At 56.2% G+C, this 24478-nt stretch overlaps 2 protein-coding genes across 4 annotated transcripts; both read right to left on the reverse strand.

Annotated features, from left to right (window-relative positions):
• Positions 1-2694: 2694 nt before the first annotated feature.
• On the reverse strand, positions 2695-10497 carry SSH3 (slingshot protein phosphatase 3). Of its 2 annotated transcripts, none has more exons than XM_077115568.1 (14): positions 10311-10497; positions 9781-9830; positions 8945-9176; positions 7874-7992; positions 7722-7793; positions 7404-7469; positions 7122-7310; positions 6929-7022; positions 6646-6774; positions 6505-6551; positions 5693-5839; positions 5253-5453; positions 4895-5168; positions 2695-3659 (listed from the first exon to the last, which is right to left on the reverse strand). In XM_077115568.1, exons 1-14 carry the CDS (start codon positions 10374-10376, stop codon positions 3372-3374), a joined length of 1974 nt encoding a protein of 657 aa, XP_076971683.1. In that variant the 5' UTR covers positions 10377-10497; the 3' UTR covers positions 2695-3371. The 2 variants fall into 2 exon arrangements, with proteins under 2 accessions (XP_076971683.1, XP_076971682.1); XM_077115567.1 differs by having other exon boundaries at positions 8945-9215.
• A 918-nt stretch (positions 10498-11415) lies between these two features.
• On the reverse strand, positions 11416-22888 carry ANKRD13D (ankyrin repeat domain 13D). 2 transcript variants are annotated; one of them, XM_077115570.1, is made up of 15 exons: positions 22769-22888; positions 22137-22272; positions 21896-22020; positions 21303-21348; positions 21069-21212; positions 20617-20806; positions 14850-14916; positions 14438-14519; positions 14123-14184; positions 13875-14005; positions 12783-12940; positions 12525-12641; positions 12267-12430; positions 12091-12182; positions 11416-11789 (listed from the first exon to the last, which is right to left on the reverse strand). In XM_077115570.1, exons 1-15 carry the CDS (start codon positions 22856-22858, stop codon positions 11576-11578), a joined length of 1818 nt encoding a protein of 605 aa, XP_076971685.1. In that variant the 5' UTR covers positions 22859-22888; the 3' UTR covers positions 11416-11575. The 2 variants fall into 2 exon arrangements, with proteins under 2 accessions (XP_076971685.1, XP_076971684.1); XM_077115569.1 differs by having other exon boundaries at positions 14841-14916.
• Between the last annotated feature and the right edge of the window lie 1590 nt (positions 22889-24478).

Below are 24478 nucleotides of genomic sequence, written 5' to 3' on the forward strand. Positions count from 1 at the left end.
CGCTAGGTACGCTGGGAAATGTGGTTTCCCGGCTGTTCTCCCTCCCCCTCCCCGAGGCCAGAAGAATGGACGCAAGATGGCGCCCGAGCGTCGCAGTGGGTTCAAGTCAGCTGGGCGTCCGGGTTCCCCGGCACTTTTCCGAAGGAGAGGCCGCGGAGGCCTCAAAGGTAGACTCAAATCAGTCGCTGCCCAGAGGCGCCTGGGATGCGGGGGAGGGGAGGGGGCGCGGTCTCTTGAGCGCGCTCGATTTTGCGTTTGAAAACTTGTTCAAAAGAGGAGCTGCCCTGGCTCCGGGCAGGGGGGCGGCCGCGTCGGCAGAGACCTCTCCTCAGTCCGGGCCGAACCGGGCTAGGCAGAGGGAGACCGTTCGGACGGGGAGAGCTGCCCAGGATGGAACGGATGCGGTTCCTGCACGTGTAGGCGACCTCTCCTGCTGCGTGGAAGCCTAAGTGGGAGGTGACTTGGGAGACTCCGTGAGCGGGAGTCGTCCTGACCCTCCCCCTGGAGAGTTCCAGGCGGTGCCGGACCCAGAACCCGCCGTGGGCAGAACTGTGAAATCTGTGCGTTGACTTCCCAGGAACCACCTTTTCCACACCCGAGTAAGACCCCTAGACTAGGCCCCTAGAATCTAGTTCCGGTCCCTTAGAGACTCGATTACTTCCCCTGGACCTGGGTTCCTTATTTTTAAAATGGAGGTAATTATAGTGCCTGCCGTTTGTCCCTCTGGGAGTGTTGCAAGGTTCATGTGAGATGACATTGATGTGCAGTTAAAGATATGAAGGGGCATTCCCATTCGATGTAAATTGGGGCAATGCTTTGAGAGACAATTAGCCAGTGCCTCTCAAAATTAAAAATGTCCCTGTCCTTTGCTTCAGCAATTCTAGCACATGTCCTACAGACCTGGTGGTTATGTTTGCAGAGGAAAATACGTAGAAGGGTGTCTAGTGAAACATTATTCGAAATAAAAAACAAAAACCTGTAACCAACCTAAGCACTTATTGATAGCTGGCCACAAATAAATGAAGGTATATAAAATAGGATATATGTGGTTATTTTTAAATGGGGCAGCTGTTTCTGTACTGATGTGGAACTCTTCGTGACATGAAAAAAATGTCGAAGCGCAGAATAGCAAGTTAATATACTATTGTTATTTTAAAAAGAATATATGCACGCTAATACATTTGATTACATGAACATGCAGCATCAGGAGAAACTGGTAACAGTTGTTGCTTTTGAAGAGTGGAAGTGATGGATTGGAGGAAGGAATAGGAGGATGTTTCGTTTTATGTCCTTATTTCCTTTCCACTATTTTTCATTTGCTCCTTTAGCAATTTGTGCAAGTTTTTTATACACATACGGTCCTTAATCCTTTAGCCTGCATATTGAATGCAAATAGTTTTCCCTCCAGTACATGATTGGACCCAGCCTTCTGAGCTGCCCAGGCTGCAGGAGGGGAGGGCCTGGCCTTGGCTTCTGTCCCAAAACCAACACCCCCAGCCCCAGCCTAGGAAGATTGAAATGGCAGTCTGAGTGGGAGTCCGGGTTGGCTGTAGGGTGGCTAGCAGCCCTGTTTGTTCAGCAGCAAGGTGAGCCAGCCAAGCGGATCAAGAATCAGAACTAGCCTCTCTGTACCCCACCTTGCAACCCCAGGCAGGCCTCCCATAGACAGGCGCAAAGGATTCCTGTTCTAGAAACATGGGGAGGCTGAATTCTAGCAGGGTGTGCAGAGGCTATAATTCACATAGATGGCAGATGAGGGAGGGTGCTTGGAGATTTTCCTGTCTAAGTCCTTTGCTTTATAGAAAGAAACAGAGATTTGAGGTGGACTAAGTTGTAAGTGGTAAAGCCAGAGCGAGGCTCCAAGTTTCCAGGTTTCCTGCCCACCCCCACCCTACCCCCACCCCCATCTCCAGTGTTTGGCTTGATGCCCAAGCGCTGCTAGGAGTCACGCCAGGGTCTGGGTGAGGGGGTCCATCTTAAAACTGCAAGTGAGGCCTCAAAGACGAGAATATTTGAAAGGAATTGTACAACCCCTCACCCAAACCAGAGCAGTGTGTCGTAGGGCTGAGAGTATGATCTTGAAAAGAGGGGCCAGAACTAATTAAGGTGGGACCACTTACTCTTGAACACTGAATTGGAGCAGAAGGAACCCCTAGGCAGAAGGGGTGGGGCCCGGCGAGGGTCCTTCTTTCCTGGCCAGGATGGGTTGGCTGTCTTGCCTGTAGCAGAGGGAAGGGATGCTTGGGACTCAGAGTGGTTGAGACCTACCTAGCCTTGGGTGTCTGAGAGGAGACTGAGCTTCTGGAACAGGCTTGGTCCTGTCCAGATGGGCAGTGGCAGCTTCCGCTTCCTCATGGGTAACTCCCTTCAATTGTCCCAACAGAGCCAAACACCTGCTGCCAAGGCATGGGCTCGCTCCTTCACTGGCCTGCCTGAGCTTCCTGAGGGGCAGGGGCAGCTAACATTTACACAGGCCCTGCCCCAGGAGATGAGGGAGAGAGCAGTGGCCTCCCTTCTTCTCTCCCGCATTCTCCCTCCTCCTCCCCCCACAAACGTCCCACTACCCAAAGGGTCTGTCATGAGACATCTGGGAATTCTGATGTGACTGAGTAGTAATGAGAAGCCAGCTCCTCATGCAACCAGAGAAGGACTTGACTGATGACAAAATGGCTCAATCATAAAATTGAAAAGAACTTAATATGAAAATGTCTTTTTATTTCTAAGTACAAAGCCAGATACTATCAAGACTGTGAAAAACTGGCCAGAGGCTGTGAAGGACAAAAAGACGACTCTCTTTGGCCTGGTACCCTGTGACCCAGTGCAGTGCCGTGGGGAGAAGGCACCAGCAAAACCCCTGGGCCAGCTGTGAGGTGTGCACAGGGGGCTCACATGCCAGCCCGTCAGAGCAGCCCAGCATGCGGCCCCAGGGCCTCCCTGGACTGGGGACTGAGGTACCATCTGCCGTGGTGGTCCATGCATTCTCTGGTCCTAGTTGGCCCCAGAAATGAGGTGCAGTGGGAGGTGGGGAGGGAGGCAAGGGCCTTTCTATACTGCCAAACTCTGTTTTTATTCCTGTGGCTGCAGGTGAAGGTTTTAGGGCAGCAGTTGAGAGAAGTTAGGGTGCTGTTGCCCCCAAAGGCACTGTCAGGCTTTCTACTGCATCCTTCAAGATAAAGTCTTGAGCCCTTGGGCAGGTGGATGAGGGTCTGAGGCTGAAGGCTCTAGGAGGGTGAGGCTGTAGTGACGGGTCTGGGGACGCTGGGGAGGAGCTAAGAGGAAAGTGTATAGACAGAGAGGAGTGGGGAGTGTTTGTCCGAGGAGCTGTGGCCTCCATTTAGTGTCTAGGGGAGCACGCGTGTGTGTGTGAGGGCTCAGGCCCCACCCTCCTCGCCACTGTCATCCACGCTGGCCTGCCTAACCATCTTCCGGAACCTGGGTGTGGGGGGACAGCCAGCCTCTCTCTGCTCTTGCTCCTGCTCCTGGAAGGCACGGGCCCGGCTAGCCACCAGGGCAGCGCCCTGGAGGGCAACCACAGACTGGCGGGACTTCAGGGCAGGCCAGGGCCCCTTGCGGACCCGCCGGTCCCCCTTGGCCCTTGATTGCTGAGGGCAGGGTTGTGGGGAAGGGTCTTCCTCTGAAGACTCATTTGAAGAGAAAACCTGGATGGGTGAGAGGACAGGGAGGAAAAGTGAAGAGAAGGCTTTTAAAAGCAAGGGCTGTCTTATTGATTGTTGAACAGAAAGCCTGGCAGAGGCTAGGTGGAAAACGCTTGAGTAAGTGCAGAGAAACTGAACTGCTCGTGGTCACAGTTCCCTAGGAGGAAAAAGCCCCACAGCCTGGCCATCTCCCTGCTGCTGGCCCCCCTCCCCCTGCCTGTTCCTTCCTTCTGGCTCCCATCTCCCCTCACCTGCCACTTCCTTGAAGCCCTCTCCTCCGCCTTCTGCCCCTCTACTTTTCAACAGTCAGTCCAGTGACCTCATAGGAAACCCTTCTGGGTGCCAGGCCCTGGACTGGGGGTGTTTGGGTGCTGGATAAGGATACCGTGCCTTTGGGAACACCCACAACGCATCCATCCAACCATCCATGCCTCCCTTTCCTCCACATCCAGGGCCGCCTCCTCCAGGAAGCCTCCTCCCAATCTTCGCATCCTCTCTGAGCTCTCCTCCCTCTGGGTCAGCCCTGTTGGCCTCATGTCATGCATGAGGCATGGCCCTCTAAGGCAGATGTCCACTTCTGAGGTCCAGTATTTGTGCCCTGCAGCACTTGGCCCGGAGGGGGGTAGGGTCCCATCAGTAAATGCCTTGGCTTTGTGGTGCTGTGACCCCTTGCACCTTGTCTTTGACACGTTGACCCTCAGATTTGGGAGGGGCTTCAGAGATCATCTTATCCACCCCCACCCAGGATAGGAATCGCCTCCAGGTTGTCCGGCCAGGGCCTTGGGAGAGTGCCCCTCCTTGGCTGGGCAGCTCTGACCCTTGGGCAGCTAGTCCTTCTTCAGGTGAAACCTTCCTGCAACCTCCATCCTTGAGCCAGGTCACACTTCTTCCCCAGGACCCTGGGACTGCTCTCCAGCCCTCACTCAGGGTTGAGCATGATGCCCAGTACGTGCTCCCTGACTGGGATTACAGCGGGACAAGCTTGATGCCGGCTGATGAGAAGTGAGGGATGGACAGTGTGGCTGGGGCAAGGGCCAGACCCCCTGTGGCCCTGACCTCCCGGGCTCCCCTCCCTGGGAGCACCCAGATTGAGTCCAGCTATCTCTCACGCAGGACCTGAAGTCAAGTGCTAGCCCTGGTCTTTTCTCCAGCCTCCCTGCCACTGCCCACTTCTCCTTTGGCCCCTGCCTCCACCCTTGCCCACCTCAACCCAGGCTCCTTCCCCGCCCCAGCCTCACCTCTGGCAGGTCGCCAGTCCCTGAGGCAGTTTCCGGCTCAGAGGGAGCCTCCAGGAGACTGATAGACCTCATGATCCCTCGGAGGTTGATCCGGGCCCGGGGCCTAGGCTCTTCTTTGGGGACTGCCTGACTCTCCTGCAACCCCATAACCTTCGTCTCCCCACTGCCCTCGGGTTCTGGCTGCAGAGGTGGGAACGGTGTAGAGACTTCCGGGGCCAGGGGCTCCTCTGGGGAGACCCCACCCACTTTCTGTTCCCAGACATGGCTCTGCCGGCTGTAGGGAGGCAGCCCTGAGTCAGCTTCGAGTAACCCGGCAGCACCCCGCACACTCCCACTCCCTGCCCCCCACTCTCCTCACCTGGCCCTCAGGATCCCCTGGTAGGTCTGCAGCTGGCGCAGGAAGCCCGGGTTGGGGCGGGCGATGGGCCGGAGCTCCTGCACGTGGCGCAGGGCCTGCTCCAGGGTCCAGCCGTACTGCTTCATGGCGTAGGCGGCCACCGTGGCAGCCGAGCGGCTGACGCCCATCTTGCAGTGGACGAGCACCCGGGTGCCCTGGGCTCTGTGGAGGCGGAACCCGATTGCCTCACCCCCTCAGCGTCCCCCTTCCCTTGGGGGCCCTGTAGTGTGGAGGAAGGGCAGCTGAAGGCTCCCTAGCAGGAGAGCCGTGAGAGGAGGAAGGAAGGACACTAAGGGCCAGCACAGGCAACAGGGCTGATGGCAAAGCAGGCGGGAAGGAGGGATGGGCACTAGGGACAGGAAGAAGCCGAGGTGGGCCATGGGAGCGGGCAGGAGCCTGACCTCGCAGCCTCGATGAAGCGGTGCGTCTCCTTCCAGTGGGGCAGCAGCTGGGCAGACTCCTCGTCCCACAGGCGCACGTTGTGGTAGGTGAAGCACTCAGGGTAGAAGTTGTCAATCTCCCGGGCCATGTTCAAGATGTGGCTGACCCTGTGCCAGAGGGACAAGGCCAGGCCACTGTGGGGAGGGGCACTAGGCCTACTGGGTCCTTCTGCTTGGTCAGGAGAGTTGGTCCCAGTCGGAGGAGCCCTGAACCAGCTGTCCCGGGGCTGTGTGTCCCTGGGCAGATCACTTGGCCTCTCTGAGCTGGAGTTTCCTCAGCCAGCCCAGATAGCTGCGGGGGTTAACTACCACACTAAACCTCAAGTTATTCTCTGAAATTAGTTACAGAAAAATTTTTGAGCTAAGCTGAGATTGAATAGCTCTGCAGAGTCCACAATAGGCTTCCCCAAAGCTCGTGGGTTACACCTAATGAGGACCTTTCACCTCAGACCATAGAACCAGGCGCGTCCTAGGAGAGAGCTGCTCCCTCTCTTCTCCCCCGAGAGAATTTTTTTCTGGTTGGGAAAGTGAACCCCAGCCATGCACGCTGCAGCCTCTTTATCTCTGGAGATGAGGCCCCTTGTTTCTGTTCTTGGTTTACAGTGGTAGTCCAGAGGCCTCTCCCTACCCCGGGCCTGAGAGCCCTCTCAAGGGAAACAGTCCTGAGGGGTAGGGAGGGAAACAGAGCAGGCAGCTGCTGAGGTTGTTCTGGGAAGGTAGGGACAGAGAAGGGGGTTGTGCAACAGAGGGTGGGCAACCCTGAGGGCACCCACCTGTTTCTCTGCAACTCCTCTAGGTTGGCAGCATTCCACTCCGAGCCCTGTGTGTGTGGGGTGGGGGAGAAGCCACATTGTCTCCTTCCTCCCCCGCCCCCAAGCTGAGTCCTCCCTGTCACCACCCAGCCTGCAGCTCACCAGGTAGAGGTGGGGGAAGATGCGGGAGGCCCTGTCTTGCTGGGCCACGAGCAGCAGCATCTGGTTGTCGATGAAGTCGCGGTACTGTTGCAGCGCGCATCCCAGGCGCAGCTCCAGGGCCTGGCGGATCTGCAGGCAGTGGAGAGGCCAGGAGGGGGCTGGGGACAGCTCTCAGGGATCCTGCCTCCCCACCTTCCCTCTGGGTCCCTGAGGCCAAGGAATGAAGCAGGACTAGGAGAGGAAGAGGGGAGGGCTCCCAGGAGGGGGAGGCCCAGGGTCCCACCTCTTTGGAGGTGACACTCTCCAGGTCGCTAGTGTCCAACACCTTCCATAGCTCAGCCCGGATGGCCTGCTCCATCTCTTCCTGCTCTGAAGACCTGAGAGCAGAGCTTGTCAGTCCAGGGTCCCCTTCCTGCACCCAGCCCCACTCTTGCTCTTCCCGCCCTGTACCCTGGCCCTCCACTCCCCACACGCACCGGCCGGGCTCAGTAGCGGGGGGCCGCAGGGACTCCAGATCGGTCATGGCCGTCCACTCATTGAGGCAGCTCTGGTCGGAGCTCACTCTCTCCCGGTAGTGGCCAGCCCAGGTGAGGGCACTGCCCCCTGGCACGAGGCCACTGCCGAGTGCCGCCTCACATGCCTGGTGCAGCACCTGGAGCGTGGCCCTGGGTACAGAAGAGGGGCTGGGTCACACTCCTCCCTGCCGCCCCTGCCCTGCTGCCTTCTCCTGGGAAGTCGAGGCCAACCCCAGCCCTTACCACATGGTCTGGATAGAGATTGGCTTGAAGATGCGGCTCTGCCCACCAGACGTCACACTGAAGCCCCTGCAGGAGACCACCTGGGGTCAAACCAAACACCACACCCAGGACCAAAGTCCCTTGAGGCCTACCCAGCAGCCACCTCACAAGGCTGGTCCTCAGAATAATGCACGTGGCATTTACGCCTCAAACTCATCCCCAAATGGGAGACCACGGCCCGGAGAAGTTAAGTGATTTGCCCGGAATCACACAGTGAATCTGAGGGGGAGCTGAGAGGAGGCCCCAGGTCCCAGGCTCCCAGCCTAGAGTTCTGCTTACCCGTCTCCATCTAGGTACACCTGGGTGTCACTCCAGAGGGGCAAGACCAGGCCCAGGGTGCAGCTCAGGGAGCTGGCAAGGGATAGAGGGAAAATCGTTATCCCCTAGCACCTCAGTTCTTCGTCTCCCTCCCTCCCTCTCTCTGCTCTCACCTGCTGTCAGGGAAATCCACCCCCAGGAGGATGGTCTCATCCTGGTTCAGACTTTCTCTGGTAGAAACTACCAGCAGGTAGCGGAGCCGGGGGGGCCGGGCTGCCTCCAGCTGGGCAGCCTGAGGAAGGTGGGAAGAGGGAGCCGAGGGTCACAGTGGCCCAGGGGACCTTGCTACCTCCCACATGGACAACCACCCAAGCCTAGAACTGACATTTCATCTTAACAGCCTGACTCCCCCAGATACAAGAGCATGGAATTCAGTAGATCCCAACTTTTGGATTTCATGGTCCAACAAAATGTTGTAAAGTTTTCTTTTTAAAGGAGAAGTGTGTGGAAAGCAAAGAACAAGGGAAACTAACATGGGCTGCCTTCTACCTATTCCTGCCTGGCAAGGAGGTACAAACAATAACAAACGTTTGCCATCACTATCATTTCACTAAAGAACCTTTTGACACCAATGAAATATTAAGGACATAATCTCAAAATAAAGGACAGTGCTCTGTGGAAGAAATTCAGCTTTATGACATATTATCACATCTTTTTCACATTTTGCCAGGCAGTGAGATGTCTTCAGAGGCTTCTGGGGACCATTGAGCTGGTTCTGATGCCCTCCCCCGTACTCCCACCCCCATGGATGCTTGGGCCTTCCCTCCCTCTCTGCACCTGGGCCCCTCTACTGGCCAGCCTCCAGCGGGCGCTCAACAAGCCCTCCCTAATCTGGTCCGTTTGCTGACCACACGCATCATCAGAAAGGTCTTCCGTTGGTTGAACAGAAATCTGCCTTGTGCAATCTCCAACTCTTGGGCCCAATTTGGCCGTGTGGCCTCAAGCAGGACAGACTTTCCTCATCCTTTTATTGCCCTCCAGAGACCTCAAGACATGCCCTCACCCTATTATAGGGTCTGTGGTGGAAATAGCAAGGTAACCCTGAGACTTCCCAAGGTGCCCTCTGTCCTCATGCCATTGTTCCCAACACACACACTCACACACCACTCTGCCCTCTGCCCCCACCTCTCAGGGCACTCCGTCCCCTGTGGCAGGTAGAGGGGGGACTCTGTAGGGGCCCTCACCAGGCGGATATCATCCTGTGGCCTCAGGAGCTCCACCATGAGATGCAGGTGCTGCCTCTGCTCCTGCTTCTGGGGACTCTGGGCTTCAGGCCCAGTGTCTGTCTGGTCCCCAAGAGGCTGCTCCTTTGCTTCGGGCTCCTCCACTGGCTCAGGCGTGGCCTTGGCTGCATCTCCACTGTCTCCTCCGTCCTGCAGGCCCAGCACAGCCCCACGGAGCACAGCAAAGCTCTGCCTGGCCAAGTAGTGGGGGAGCTGTGATGCCCTCTTTTCCCTTGGAGCAGCAGTTGTCAAACTTCAGTGTGACAGAATCACCCAGAGGCCTCATTAAAACAGACTGTTGGGCCCTCCCTCCAGAGAGCCAAGAGGTCTGGGCTGCAGGCCTGAGAATCGGCATTGTTAACCAGTTGTCAGGGGATACTGTGCCCCCACTTTGAGAACCGACTGCCTTGCCTCCAACCCAGCTTCCCACCTGCCTAACTCAGGAGATGCTGTAAACCTGCCAGGAGCCCAGGCGGGAGTCCTCAGGCTTAGTCCTCCCATCTTGTCCTTTGGTCTATGACACTAGCCTGAGCCAGGGCCCAGGGTGGTGGGGGCAGGAGCACCAACTGACCAGGGGAAAGGGGAAAGCAATGGCAAACAGGCTGGTTCTGCTGCAAACCCCTCCTTGCCCACACCGTGCCCGCTGGAAACACTGCCCCACACATTCAGCAGCGGGCTGGCTTTGCCAGCAAGTCCTCAGGGGGCCTTCCAGCCCTGACAGCTGGGTCCGGCGGGGGCGAGGGGAGTCAGGCCTGGGGGCTGGTTGGAGGTGTCTGTGTTGGGGGTGAGGGGCTCACCGTCGCTGGAGCTGGCTTCTCCGTTTGGCCGCTGGGTCCTGCTGAGAAAGCTGTCCCCAGGGAAGAATGGGAGAGCGGGGAGTGGGGGGTTAGGACTCTTGTCCCCTCACTTCTGTCAGGGGTGCTGGCTGCTGGGGGTGCTCCCTCTGGAGCTGTGGGACTCTCCCCAGGGTTGGGGAGTGAGGCTCCTCAGCACAGCCCATTGGCCAGGAAAGGTGTCAGATGCAGAGCCTCTTCCCGCCCCAGTGTGTTCCCCCGCTGGAGGCGCAGGGGCAGCCCTGGCCGGGTCCAGGACAGAGAGAAAGCCATGGAGGGGTCCAAGGGCTTGGCCCAAATTTTCGGTCAGAAAGCCCGGGAGGGACCCTGCAGGCTAAGTTGGACACCACTCTCCCCCTCCAGGTGGAAACGTGGGGTCTCTCTCCACATACTCCCAGGCTTGGATGGAGGCTGCCCATGGGCAGGACGTGCCCCCCTCCCAGCCCCGGCTGGCAGCCAACTGCGTGGGCAGCATACAGCAAAGCCAGACTCACCGTGGGCCCCACAGGCGTGGAGTGGCCGCTGGCCGGGGGCGAGCGACTCACTGTGACCAGAGCCATAGAGCCAGGCAGGGACACCTAGGGTGGCACAGGGCACGGCCCCCTCCCACAGCCCCACGGACAGTCTCTGGCCCGCAGGACCAGGAAGGAAAGACCGGAGCCACCAGGGCCTGGCACCTCCTAGGGGGCGGCCCTTAAAGGGCCAGATGCCCGCCCAGCCGGGCCGCCTAGCCCGCACCAAGCGCCGCTGCCCCTCCCTTCCCAACTCCTCCGCGGCGGCCTGCCGCGCCCCCGCCCCACACCCCCCTTGGGGGCGGGGCCTGGGCGGGGCGCAGGTGCCCAGCCTTCCGGGAGGGGAGGAGTCAAGGGTCCGGCCGCTGGCAGCGTTCCTTCCCCGGGTTCACAGCCCCTCCCAGGAAGCGCCCGGCCCCTGGCCTCCCCGCTCCTCCCAGTCAGGTGCCCTGAGCTCTGCTGTGTGTCTCGACTGTTCGGTTAGGTACAGGGCTGGGCCCCAGGGAAGCAGACCCTGCGATCAAAAGGATTTAGGTGCAGGCAGCGCGGACCTGAAGCCGACCGGGCCCCCACCCCAAACCCGCTCTCCCTGCTGGCTGGCCCGCGTATATAGAGCTTCCACTCGGCGCTGATCCCCAGGGGAGAGCAAGGTGGGATTTAGAAATAACCCCTGAGATTCAAAGGGGCCTGGAGGGTAGGGCAGGGCTGAGCCCTATTTTACAGCTACAGCAGAGAGGTGACTTGTGCAGACACTCTGAGGGAATAAACTGCAGCTGGGGCAGGGCCCAGCCCGCCCCCTCGCCCACAAGAGCCTTGGTTGAGGGGTGGGTCAGAACGTCCATGGAGCCCCTCCTCCCTAAGGGCTCTTTGCACGCGCTGGCCTATTTTATCCTCCCAATAGCTCTGGAGGTGGAGGGTGTCTCCTCATTTTACAGCTGAAGACACTGGGGTGCATAGATACCACTGAGCCACGGCCATCCAGTGGGGCCATGGAGCCAGCATTCAAACCCAGGTCTCAGGTCCTTGTCCACAAGGTCTCCCACCACCCGCAGCCTGCCCCACTGCCCGCCCATTGAGCAGAGCAAGCTTGCTGCTGACGGCCTCTTTATTTCCTTCTTGGTCACCGTTGCCAGCCCACCCCCCGCCAGGGCTCCAGGCCCCGAGCTCAGCAGTAGTCAGTTTATAAATAAATTACAAAAGCTGGAGGGGCAGCAGCCGGGGCAATGCTCCCACACCCCGGGTGGGACTCAGTGCTCTGTGAGCGACAGCCGCAGGATCCGCTGTAAGTCTTCCTCCTCCTGCTGCCCCCGCCGCTCCCGCTCCTCCTGCTCCCGGGAAGACAACTCCAGGGCCAGGCGAAGCTGCTCCTCAAAGCTCGGGGGTGCTGGGGATGGGGGCGTCCGATGAGGGGATCTTGGACCCTGGGGCTCTGTGGACAGCCGCAGGCTTTCCTGGAGGGCCCTTCCAGGCGAGGTGAGAAGGGAGAGCAGACCCGTGAGTGGTGAGGCTGGGGACAGGTAGCATTGGTGCTGGGTCCAGCCAAGGGGCCGGGGACATGGCTTCGGAAGAGAAGGGCTATGGGCAGCTGGCTGGAGGAGGAAGCAGACCCAGGAGAAGTGGCATCCCTCTTGCCACTGTGGGTGAAGGTGTGGGGTCCTGGACCCAGCAGCTCCCTGCCACCCCCACCCGGCCAAGCAGGGCCGGGGGTTGGGGAGGGGACCCGGAGGGGGAGATGGACCCAGCAGGTGCTGCAGGGCCTCACCGCTCCAGCTGAAGCTGCTCCTCATAGGCCTCGGGCTGGGGAGGGAGGTGGGCGCCGGGCCGGGTGTTGCTCAGGGCTTCCCAGACAGTCACCTGCAGGCAGCCAAAGCCCTGGGTTGTCACCCCCATCTGGAGTCGCAGAGGGCCAGGCCCAGCCCCCGCCGGCCCGCACCCCACCTGCTCGGCCTCGGTGCCCGCCTCGAGCAGGCTCTGCCGGATGGCAAACTGCAGCAGGTCGTCGTCCTCGTCGTGGAGGGGCTCGCTGCGCTCGGCGCCCAGCACGCTGTAGCCCTCGGGCACCTCAAACACCGCAGGGTCCACCTCGCACGGGAAAGGGCTACCTGGGCAGGCGGCAGAAGGGGCCGCGCTGGAACCCCAGCCTCGGGGGCCAGAGGGCCTCGCGGGCGCCTTCCCCCTCCCTCCCGCCGGGGGTACCTGATGCTGGGATGGCAGCGCCCGGCGCCGGCACCCACACCGAGCTCAGGGGCTCATCCCGGCCGCACAGGTTGCTGAAGGTGATGCGGGCGTTGAGCACGTGGAAAAGGGGGATCTCTGCAGGGAGATGCCAGGCCTGACCCCCAGAAAACGCGGACACAATGGTCTGGTCCCCTGCCCGCGCCCCCCACCCAGGAGCTGCTCCGCAGGAGACTCTTCCGCTCCCGGGCCCGCCCCGCCCACCTCCCGCCCGCTCACCAATCTTGACCGGGAAGCCAGGTGGGAGGCGCAAGGTGATGAAGTCACGCAGCTTGGCAAAGTGGGCGTTGCTGATGGCCATGAGGTCGATGATGGGCGTTACCTGGGTGCCCAGGGAGAGCGGGTGCTCCTCGCTCAGCCACAGCGTTGCCTTGAACCTGCCCAGCCGACAGCGGGTCGTGGGTCCAGGAGCCGCAGCCCCTCCGCTAAAGCCACCCCCTGTCTAGACACCTGCCTGTACTCACTGCCTGCACCTGGCCTGGGCATCTCCCCTCTGCTCAGCCGCCCCACCTGCCTCCCAAGGCGCTTGTGTCCTCCTGCCCGAGTGGGGCCCATGATGGTTTCATGCCAACTCTTCTCATCTGGTGAGGAGGGCAGGGGCCAGGCTCAGCCCACAGCCAGCCAGTGCCTCACACTGTGCCAAGTGCTTTTGTGGCAGCGCAGCCCGGGGGCAGGTCCTGCAGGGTTCAAATCGCAGCTCGGCCGCTGGGTGGCTGAGATGGTCCATGTGAGGTCGGCAGGATGTGTCTGGCCACGGGAAGCACTGGGCACATTTACCATCTATACCCACTTATGAGAACACGACACCTGTGCCCCTGGGAAGCTGGTGGGCAAGTGTAAAGGTTCTCTTTTTACTGGGGGAGACATAAGACTTGCAGGGCATAGCTGCTTCCTGGGGCCACCCAGCCAGCTGGCAGCAGGGGCTGTGGTCCCGACACCCAGGCCAGGGCCCACCCACTCACCACATGCAAGCCCATAGCAGGTGCTCATTAAATTGAACGGAAAACCTCACATGGGGGGTGCTGCTCACTCATCCATCCATCCGTCCATCCATCTGTCCATCCATCCTCCATCCATTCACAAGGAAAGCGTGACTGGTCCTCTGGCCATGCCCTGGGCCGGGGTGTGGGACCATGGATGAGCCAGATATGGCTCCTGCCCTCAAAAGCAGAGTCTAGAAGAAGCCAGCTGTGTTTTTGCAGGTCCTCACTTGGGTGGACCCCAAGGGGTGACAGGAATCTGCAAGGGTTTGGGGGGCCAGGGAGGGACCCCGTCTCCCAGGGAAGTCCCTAGCTGGTACCCAGAGCTCACCTTTGAACTTTGCTGGACATCTCGATGGGACGACCTATGTTCCGGGACTCCAGGCTGAAGTTGGGGTTGAAGTATTCGTCGGGGGAAATGGCTGTGGGGTTGGTGGGGCTGGCTGCCTGCTGCACAGGGGCCTAGGTGGGCCACAGGACCCAGCTTAGCGTTCAGGATGGCGCCTGCCCAGCCTGGGCCCCTGCCCAGCTCTTGCCCAGCCTCCTGCCCAGTCCCTGCCCAGCCCAGCCCCTGCTCACCCCATTGTGGGAGGAGTGTTGCTGGGCCATGCCGAGGAAGGACTGGAATGGAGTTTTTCCCCCTGAAGAGGAGGGATGGGAGCTCATGAGAGGAGCTTGACCCACTGTTCTAGAATGCCTCCTCCTTCCTCCCACCCCCCTCCTCCCATGAAACCCCAGCTGGGAGGCCCCTGGGAGCGGCCTGCTGGGTGGAGGAGGGGCAGATGGGAATGGGGCTGCCTCCCAGCTGGTCTCCGGATCCTCTGGCCCCTGCCCAGCCCAGGGTGACCCCATCAACCGTGTGACTGGGCAGTAGGCAGGCGCACCTGGGTTTACCTTTGCTTCTCGACTTGTCCTGATCCGAGAGGTGCTCCGTGCGTGTGCGTGTCACCAGCTCCACGTTGGTGGCACTGTACACCTGGGAGGCAGGGGCACATGGGGGAACTGGGGCTCAGAGCTTCACCAGCACAGAACCATGTCCTGCTGTCCCCAGAGAAGGATGAGCTCAGGTACCCCATGACAGAGCAGGGGGCAGGCAGGCCTGAACCCGAAGGAGTCACCATGAGGAGATGTAGCCATAACCCAAGTAGGGGCCCTGCTGTGGGCGATCCCTAGATGCTCAGCGCGGGGCTCCAGCTGGCCCATGGGATTCCAGAGCCCAAGGGTGACCCTGTCTCTGCACTCTCTCTGGGGTGAGTCCCTGGGCTTCTTCTCCCACCCTGAGACCCCCACCACTAGCCTCTCCTGCCTTGGCCTCGTAGCCGCTCACGGTTTCCATCTTCTCAGACCGCCAGCCCCAGATACCACATTTGTTCCTGAAACAGACCAAAAGGGAGCCCGTAAGCCTCTGTACCCCCGGCACGCAGGCCAAGGCCTTCCCTTCCGAGCCTGTGGCCCCCTCGTCGGCCCTGACTGCCCTACCCCTGGAGGCACTTCCTGCTCTGAAAAACACAGAAGCCTTGAAGAGGTGCCTGGACAGCTGGGGACACTTGAACAAGGGGTGAGGATTAGCGGGTATTGAGGAATTACTGTTGATGGTGTGTGTGTGTTCGTGGGGGGTGATAAGGGTTAAAAATGGGCTTATCTGGTAGAGTCACATGCAGAAACAGTTCCTGTTGAAATGATATAACTTCTGGGGTGTGCTTTAAGATAGTCAAGAAAGGAAAGGAAAGAAGGAAGATGGAAAGGAAAGGAGGAAAAAAGAAAGAGAGGAAGGGAGAAGGAAAAAAGAAAGAAAGAAGGAAGGAAGGAAAGAAAGAAAGAAGGAAGTTAGTTGACAGAGAATAGATTGAGACTGGTAAAATGTTAATAAATATTGAGACTGGGTGATGGGAACATTATACTATTCTTTCCTCTCCCATATATACTTGAAATTGTCCATAATAAAAAGTTGAAAATAGAAACATGTTTGAATCAACAATAATAGTGGAAAATTCAATAACCCCCATCAATAAAGACAGAAGATCAACAAGGAAGCATAAGATGTGAACAAGACTATAAACCAAATAGACCTACCAGACGTCTTAGGTCTATGGACAAATTCCTAGATAGAAAAAATAGAAAACTTTACCAGAATGTACATTCTTCTCAAGTATACATGGAGCATTCCTCAGAACAGATCATATGCTAGGCTATAAAACAAGCCACAGAAAATTTAAAAGGATAGAAATAAACAAAGTATGTTCTGCAGCCGCAATGGAATGAACTGAGAAATTAATAGCAGGAAAAAATTTAGAGAACTGGTAAGTATGTGGAAATTAAACCACACACTTCCAAATAATCAATGGGTCAAAGAATAAATGAGGAAATCAGAAAATAATTTGAGATGAATGAAAATGAAGATACAACATACCAAAACTACGGGATGCAGCTAAAGTGGTACTTAGAGGGAAATTTGTAGCTGTAAAATGTCTTTAGCAAGAAAGAAGACAGCTCTCAAATCAATAAACCTCGCTTTCCACCTTGAAATATTGGAAAAATAAGAGCAAATTAAACCTAAAGAAAGCAGAAGGAAATAATCAACAGTAGAGTGAAATTTAATGAAATAGAGAACAGAAAAAACAATAGAGAAAATCAATGAAACCACAGCTGGTTCTTTGAAAAGACTGACAAAACTGACAAGCATTCAGCTAGACCGAAGAAGAAAAAGAGAAGACTCATATTACTCAAATAACAAATCAAAGAGGGGATATTATTACTGATCTTACAGAAATAAAAAGGATTATATAAAGGAATACTTTGGATATCTGTATGCCAACAAATTGGATAACATAGATGAAATGGACAAATTCCTAGAAAGACACAAACTACTGAAATTAACTCAAGAAGAAATAATCTTAATAGACCCATAACCAATGAAGAAACTATATTGGTAATGAAAAAAAAACAGCCCACGTGATTTTCCTGCTAATTTATAACTGTTTTACTAAAAATCAAACAAGCAAACTACCCACAAAGAAAAGCCCAGGCCAGATGGCTTCATTGGTGAATCCTACCAAACATTTGAAGAATTAATACCAACTTTTCATCAACTGCTCCAAAAAATAGAAGAGGAAGGAAGACTTCCCAACTCATTCTGTGAGGCCAATATTACTCAGATACCAAAACGAGACAAAGACATCACAGGACAAGAAAACTACAGAGCAATACCTCTTATGAATATGGATGCGAAATCCTCAACAAAATACTAGGAAACTGAATCCAGCAACACATAAATATGTTCTACTCCATGACCAACTGGGATTTATCTCAGAAATGCCAGGTTAGTCAACATCTGAAAATCAATGATGCAATGCCTCAGATTAATAGAATAAAAAACAAAAATCACATGATCATCTCAATAGATGCAGAAAAGGCATCTGAGAAAATCCAATACCCTTTCAATGATAAAAACACTCAAAAACTTGGAATAGAAGGGAACTTCTGATCTGATAAAGGGTATCTATGAAAAACAAAAACAGCTACCATCATAACTTAATGGTGAAAAAACTAGATGCTTTTTCCCTCAGATCAAGAACAAAATGCAGATGTCTGCTCTCTCCATCTCTATTCGACATTGTACTGGAGGTTCTAGCCTGGGCAATTTGGGGGAGGGGAGGGGAGGGGCAACCAGATTGGAAATAAGGAAAAACTATATTTGTAACTGACATGATTTTATACAGGCACACCTCATTTTATTGCATTCAGCTTTATTGTGCTTTGCATCTATTCCATTTTGCATGTACTGCAGTTTTGTTTTGTTTTTTTACAAGTTGAAGGTTTGTGGTAACCCTGTGCCAAGCAAGTTTATTGGCACCATTTTCGCAATTAGCATGTGCTCACATTTGTGTCTCTGTCACATTTTAAGTAAGATATGTATATTGATTTTTTTTTTTTTGGTGCATGGTCTGGGAATTGAACCTGGATTTCCCGCATGGAAGGCGAGCATTCTACCCTTGAATCACCCATGCACGCTGTACATTGATTTTATTTTGTACACTGATTTTTTTTTGGGGGGGGGGGACATTATACATTTATTGAATAAATGTTTATTTAATAACAGCAACACAGTTTCTTAAGCAAAAAGATGAGCTGAACTCCCCCAAAAGAATGAAACAATTTTCCTTTTTCCTCAAGTTTAGAACTGACTCTATAAGCTTATCCTTCCCTTTAATAAGTGTCAATATACACAAAATATTTGGAGGATATGCAAATTATCCTAAAGATTTTAAGATAAAAAGCTGTTTAAGAATAGTAACCTCTATACATCACATATACCAAAGATGCCATCGTGCAGCTTTAGAACTACTCCTAATCAAAACATTAACATTTTTTTTAAATGCCTGTGAACAATTCAAACACCTGTGAGCTCTTTCAGTTTCCAATTTCAGGAACAATGTACATTGATTTTTAAGACATATTGCTATGGCATACTTAAGAGACTACAGAACAGTGGAAACATAACTTTTCTATGCACTGGAACACCAAAAACTTCATGTGACTCGTTTTATTGCAACGATTTGCAACGGAACCCTCAATATCTCCAAAGTATGCCTGTGTATAAAAAACTCAAAGGAATCCACTTAAAAGCTATTATTACTAACAAATGAATTCAGAATTGTTGCAGGACACAAGATGAATATGTGAAAATCAACAGTATTTTTATACATTTGCAATGAGCAATTCAAATATGAAACTAAGAAACCAATTCCATTCACAATAGCATCAGAAAAGAACAAAATACTTAGGAATAAGTTTAATAAAATAATTGTATAACTTGTACTCTGAACACTACAAAAAAACATTGTTGAAAGAAACAAAGGAAGATGGAAATAAATGGAAGTACATCCCATGTTCATGAACCAGAAGATTTAACGTGGCTAAGATGGCAATACTCCTCAAACGCATTTACAGATTCAATGCAATCCCTATCAGAACCCCAGCTGACTTCTTTGTACAAGGTGAGAGGCTGATTCTAAAATTCATACAGAATAGCAAGGGATCCAAAATACCCCAAACAACCCTGACATAGAAGAATAAAGTGGGAGGATACACTCTTCTCAATTTCAAAACTTCATATGAAAGCTACAGCAATCGAGACAGTGTGGTAGTGGCACAAGGACAGACACATAGATCAATGGAAGAATTGAGAGCCAGAAATAAACCAGCTGATTTTTGACAATCATGCCAAGACCATTCAATGGGGAAAAGCACAGACTTTTCAACAAATAGTGCTGATACAACTAAATAGCTACAGGCAAAGAAAATGAGGGTGGACCCCTACCTCACACCATATGCAAACATTAACTCAAAATTGATCAAAGACCTAAATTTGTAAGCTAGAACAATAAAACACTTGGGAAAAAACATGCGGGGATGGTGCATGGGTGGTTCAGTGGTAGAATGCTTGCATTCCATATGGGAGACCCAGGTTAGATTCTCAGACCATGCACCCCCCCCAAAAAAAAAAATGGGGGTAAATTTTCATGACCTTGGATTTGGGAAAGGACATTTAGATATGTCCACCAAAAGCATAAGCAACAAATGTAAAAATAGTTGTAAACTGTGGACTTCATCAAAATAAAAAACTCTGCATTTCAAAAGACATACCAGGAAAGTAAAAAAACAACTCACAGCATAAGAGAAAAATACGTGCAAATTATAGATCTGATGGGGGTCTAGTCTCCAGAATATATAAAGAACTCTTACAACTCAATAATAATAAAGACAAATAACACAATTTGTATATCTCCAAGAAAGATACACAAATGGCCAATATGCACATGCAAAGATGCTCAACAGCATCAGACATCAGGCAAATGCAAACCAAAACCACACTGAGATATCATGTCAATCAATCAAAGGGGCAGATAACAGCAAGTGTTGTCAATGATGTGGGGAAATCTGAATACACTGGTAGAAAGGATGTAAAACAGTGCAGCCACTTTGGAAAACAGTCTGGCAGTTCCTCAAATGACTAAACAGAATTATCAGTGGGTAACCAATAACCCAGCCAATCCACTCCTAGCTATACTTCCAAAAGAACTGAAAACAGGTATTCAAACAATACTTATGCCTAAAATGTGAACAGTAGCATTGTTCACAATAGCCAAAGGGGGGAAACAACCCAAAGTCCATCACCTCATGAATGGATAAACAAAAACTTGTATATCTAAACAATGGAATATTATTGTCATAGAAAGGAATGAGGTACTGATACATGCTACAACTTGGATGAACTTTGAAAACAGTCCCCAAATTCCACATATTATATGATTCCATTCATACGAAAAAACAGAAAAAGGAGATCTAAGGAGACAGAAAGTAGGGCTTGGGGGTGCGGGGTGGGGACGGGGGAAAATGGGGTGACAGATAAAGGGTGTAGGGTTCCTTTTTGAGATGACGATGAGCTAAAATTGACTGTGGTGAAGGCTGCGCATAGCAGAATATTCTAAAAGCAGTGAATTGTACTTTTAAGGGTTTGCAAATTGTATGGCACATGAGTTATAGCTCAAAACTTTTTTAAAAAAAGTGTACCTGAAGTCTGTTATTGGAACTGGGGGCATATGTTCTCCAGGAAAAAAAACTGCTAAAGGGGAAGGTTCCCAAGCTACCTTCAAAGGATTCTTTGACCAAAACAGCCATACTAACAAGAAGCCAAGCCCAGGCAGGGCAGGTGGCTCTGAACCACAGCCTAAATCCTGCTTCGTTTTGGAAAACACGTGAGGTCAGAGATCAAGAAACTGGGGCTACCCTGTCCAACCCCACTCCCTGGGAAGACAGCTGCTAGAATATACAGGTAAATGATGGCTCAGAGGTTGCCCCAGGGGCCCCAACCACAGCTGGGCAGCTGGGGGAGACTCCAGGCCTGATGGGACCCCTTTCACCTGAGCTGCCTCTGGGGAGGACTTCAGCTATCCCCCACCCCCACCCCCACCCCAGAGGCCTGACCCAGCAGCCTTGAGGCCAGGCCTGCCCTCATCACAGGTGGCTCCTGTCCCCTGTCCCACCCATGGTACAGCCAGGCCCCGGCTGACCTCTCGAAGGCCACGTTGCGAGTGTCCAAGTGGGTGGAGACGATGGGCGAGGTGAGGCGGCTGGCCACGTGCTCCTCACTGGGCCGCATGGCGGCCAGCAGCGTTTCTGGCTCATGCCAGGCGAGCCCCAGCATCTCCGTGTGCACCACCTGCCGGTCGTGGTCCACCTCCATCACCAGGGCCCCCGCCTCTGCCAGCCGGGGGAGGGGAGAGGTGGGGACAAATCAGAGCCAGGCCCCAGCAGCAAGGGGGAGGGCCACCCCGGGGCCCCAGGCCACCCGCTGAGTTCCCCTCCATCCCACCCTCAGTTTCCACATCCGGAAAGTGGGACAAGGGGTGGCATCAACCTTACAAGCCAGTGGCAAAGCTTCAGGCTCCAGCTTGGGATGGGCCCGCCACCTCTGGCCCAGCAACCCTCCCAGCCAGCGGGCCAGCAAGGCCGCCGGACCCACCCTGGCCCTTGAAGATGAAGCTCCTGCGGCCGCGCTGCCAGGTCATGTGCTCAAAGCCCAGGAGGCTGGTGTCCACCCGCAGGCTCTCGCCGCGCTTCCACACGCGGTACACGTCGCTCGGGCACATCTTGGACACGAGGGGCACTGCGGGGAGGGGGTGGGCGGGCACCGAGGTCACCGGTGTTCTTCCCCGAAGCCCACAAGCCCCCAAGGAGCTGAACAGCCCCCACTCACCCCAGCTGGTGAACTCCCATTTCATCTCCACGTAGAAATCAGGGGCCTGTGACAGATCGAACCAACTGTCAGGGCCCTAGAAATGGACGTGGGCGCTCCTTGTCTGCAGCCCCCTCTTTTGGGGGGTCTAGACCTTTGGCAGGTCCTGACGCTCAATCTTAGCCCATTCAAGCCCTGCCCAGATCTGAGAAGGCCTGCGAGTCGTGAGGCTACCAACCCCTGGAGGGATGCTTCAGGAAGGGTTTTAGGCAGCACCTGGCACGGTGCAGGGCCTTCCAGGGACAGGTCACCTCTGCCGAGCTGACCTGGACTCCCCCTCCAGGGAGTCTGCAATGCGGACCAGGAAGCCCAAGGCCTAAAGCTCTGATGGGCTTTCTGGTGCCAGGGAACCCCCGATGCCAACAAAGGCTTTCCTTCTACAGGGCAAGATCTCATCCATGCAGGCCTGGACACCTCTCTCTTACCTATATGACCCTTGTCAACTGGGGCGGGAAAGCACACTGCAATGCCCAGGTGCCCTGCCCAGGATGGCCCCCATGCGCCCCACCATGGCCCCCTGCCAGGGCTCCTTACCCCACTTATCGGTCACACACCTGGCGGAGTTTGTTGAGCAATTCTGGAATGCCAGCCAGTCGCTGCGTGGCCCGCTGGTAGTCCCGATACTGGAGGACCAGCTGCACCATCTCAGGGTCTCCAGTGCTGACCGCCTCCTGCAGGACTGGGGGGCAGCAGGCCGCTGAGGGGAGCCGCTCACAGACCCTGGCCTGGCTGCTCACCCATCCACCCGGCGATCCCACCGCCAACTTGTGGGCAGCCCCTCTGCCCTCCCTGTACCTGCCCAGCCCTGGCGGCTCTCTTTGCCCACGTCGGCATTGTGCCGTAGCAGGACTCTCACGGACTCCAGGTTTCCCAGGGACACGGCCAGCTCCAGGGGGGTCCGTCCCCGGGGGTCCTCCTCTTCAATGTCATGCTGGGGGAGACGGGACACTCAGCACAGGGTGAGAAGGGAGGCTGAGGCAAGGGGACCTGGACTGAACAGGGCTGGGGGTCACTGAAGGAAATATGGGGGGCAGAGAGAGCCAGGGGAACAGTGGAGGGTGGCCAGGAGGGGGAGGGGCCGGCGGGAGGAGCAGGGGCGGGATGTCGGGAGTTTGGACCTGTCTGGGGACCAGGGCCGGGGTTCTTAATCTCATCCTGGCACAGGGGTGGGGGTGGGGAGTGGGTGACGCCAGTTCAGGGACTTGATGCCGAGAAGTGGGTCGGCATTAGGGCAAGGCCCAGCGCGGGGCGACGAGGCCAGAGGCTAAGGCACCAGGGGCAGGTGACCTGCGCTTCCGATGGGGCTGAGGATGGGGACGCCGGGATGCAGCCGCGGAGCCGAGCAGGGGTGGGCGGCCTCCGGGAGGAGGGACCACCGCTTGGGTGGAGGGCCCGGAGGACGGAGCGGGCCCCCCGGGGGGCCTCACCTGGCGGCTGTGCAGCGCGGCCTCCAGCTCACGGTGCCGGTTCGCCCAGACCAGCCGGTGCAGCGGGAAGGTGGGGTCCGGGCCGGCCATGCTGGGCCTCAGCGCCGCATCGCGGGCGGGCGCGGCGGGGACGGCCCGGCCCGGCCTCGGCTTCGGGCCTGGCGCGGCCCCCTCGCCTGCCCTCCGAACGCGGCCCGAGCTGCACCCACCGCGGCCCCCGCGGCGTTCGCGGCGGCGGCGCAGGCGGGCGGAGGGCGGGGCGGGGACCTGGAGGGCGGGGCGGGGACCTGGAGGGCGGGGCCGCGCCGGGGCGGGGCGGGGCGTCGGGCCGCGCGCCCCCTCGCCTCCCGCAGCCATGGCAACCGCCGCCGGACAGGCGCGCGCCCGGGGCGTTGGGGGGTTGCTGCCCAGCAGTCACTGCAGCCGCGCGCGCCGGGGGAGAAGCCCCGGCCCGGGTCTGTGGCCGGGCCTCAGCCCCGCGAGGGGCCTGCGCGCTGGGCGGTCCGGAGGGCGGGGTCGGGCTGCGGCTCCGTCCGCGGCCTGCAGGGGGCGCCTCAGGTCCCGCGCAGACCCTGCCAGCGGGTCCGGAAGGCGAAGGAGGGGGCCCGGGGGGGCGGGGGCGGAGCGACTCGCCGGGGCACGGGGACGGGGCACGGGGACGAGGCCCGGGACGGGCGCGCGCGCCGCTGGAGTTTCCCGGCAGACCCGGGCGGGTGACTCGCCTGCTTCCCCCCCGTGGCACCGACCTCTCGACTTTACCCGTGTGTGCGGCTGAGGTGGGGGGTGCTGGCTCCCCTCTCCAGCGCCCCTTGGAGAGGGGCGACCAGTAGATGCCCCTAAGTGCGGGCCGGCGAGGCCTGAGCGTTTTCTCCCAGGGACCTGGTCCGGTGTCTGGAGGTCGCCATACAGCGAGCGGGAGGCCCGGGGAGGCGTTCGGTCGCCCCTGGAGCCAGGGATGGGGGTGCTGCGGGGGGCAGGGGGCGGGTTGTGGGGAGCAGGCCCCGGGCAGCGCCCAAGCTTTCCTGGTGCAGGGCAGCGCTTGGTGAAAGGCCGCCGCCGGCCGCGCAGGGCCGCCCTTTTGCAGCGGCTGCAGTCGCGGCCAGTGTCAGAAGAGTTTCGAAATCAGGGCTGGCTCTGCACCCACACAGGAACCGGGGTGCAGGCCTCAGCCGAGTTCCGGGTTGCCGGGCCTGCCTGGGGCCTCAGGCCCTGGTCCTGCTGGGTGGGGAGGCAGCTGCTGGGCAGAAGCTTGACCAAGGCTGACCCTTTGGTCTCAGTTTCCCCATTTGTAAAATGTCCAGATGACCAGGTGGTGCCATCTAGAATGGCCAGCTAGCTCAGGGATGCTTGGACTATGGTCTGAGGCCACCTCCTGCCCAACGGTGCCCTCTTTTCCGAGTCTCTAGGCTAGGAGACCTCTGGTTGCTACTTTTGTCCTACCCTCCCATTGATGGGATAAACATGGCAGTTTAATGGTTTCTGAATGCCCAGAACTCAAACCAGACCTTGCTAGCCACCTCTGCTGCAGCCCTCTCTCACCTCACCTCCCTTAGAAGGGCTGTCCCTCTCTCCCCAGCCTTCCTCAAACCCCAATCTAACAGGACTGTCTCCTGATGGCTGCAGTGTGGGATGACTCCCTGCCAGCCTGTGATACTGGACATTGCCTTCTCAACCCTTTTCTAGCCCCCACCCTCATCTCCCTCCATGCCC

This window comes from Tamandua tetradactyla, chromosome 9 (assembly GCF_023851605.1).
Source record: "Tamandua tetradactyla isolate mTamTet1 chromosome 9, mTamTet1.pri, whole genome shotgun sequence".
In the NCBI taxonomy this organism is placed as follows: Eukaryota; Metazoa; Chordata; class Mammalia; order Pilosa; family Myrmecophagidae; genus Tamandua; species Tamandua tetradactyla.

Coding starts and splice junctions, on each gene's coding strand:
- SSH3 (XM_077115567.1), bottom strand. CDS start 10,376: ATGGCTCTGGTCACAGTGAGTCGCTCGCCCCCGGCCAGCGGCCACTCC. Junction 7,023..7,121: donor CCCGCTACTGAGCCCGGCCG/GTGCGTGTGGGG, acceptor CTCTGCTCTCAG/GTCTTCAGAGCAGGAAGAGA. Junction 5,840..6,504: donor GAGGAGTTGCAGAGAAACAG/GTGGGTGCCCTC, acceptor CCTCTGGCACAG/GGTCAGCCACATCTTGAACA.
- ANKRD13D (XM_077115569.1), bottom strand. CDS start 22,858: ATGGCCGGCCCGGACCCCACCTTCCCGCTGCACCGGCTGGTCTGGGCG. Junction 14,185..14,437: donor GGACAAGTCGAGAAGCAAAG/GTAAACCCAGGT, acceptor CCTCCTCTTCAG/GGGGAAAAACTCCATTCCAG. Junction 12,431..12,524: donor CGCTGCCATCCCAGCATCAG/GTACCCCCGGCG, acceptor CCGCCTGCCCAG/GTAGCCCTTTCCCGTGCGAG.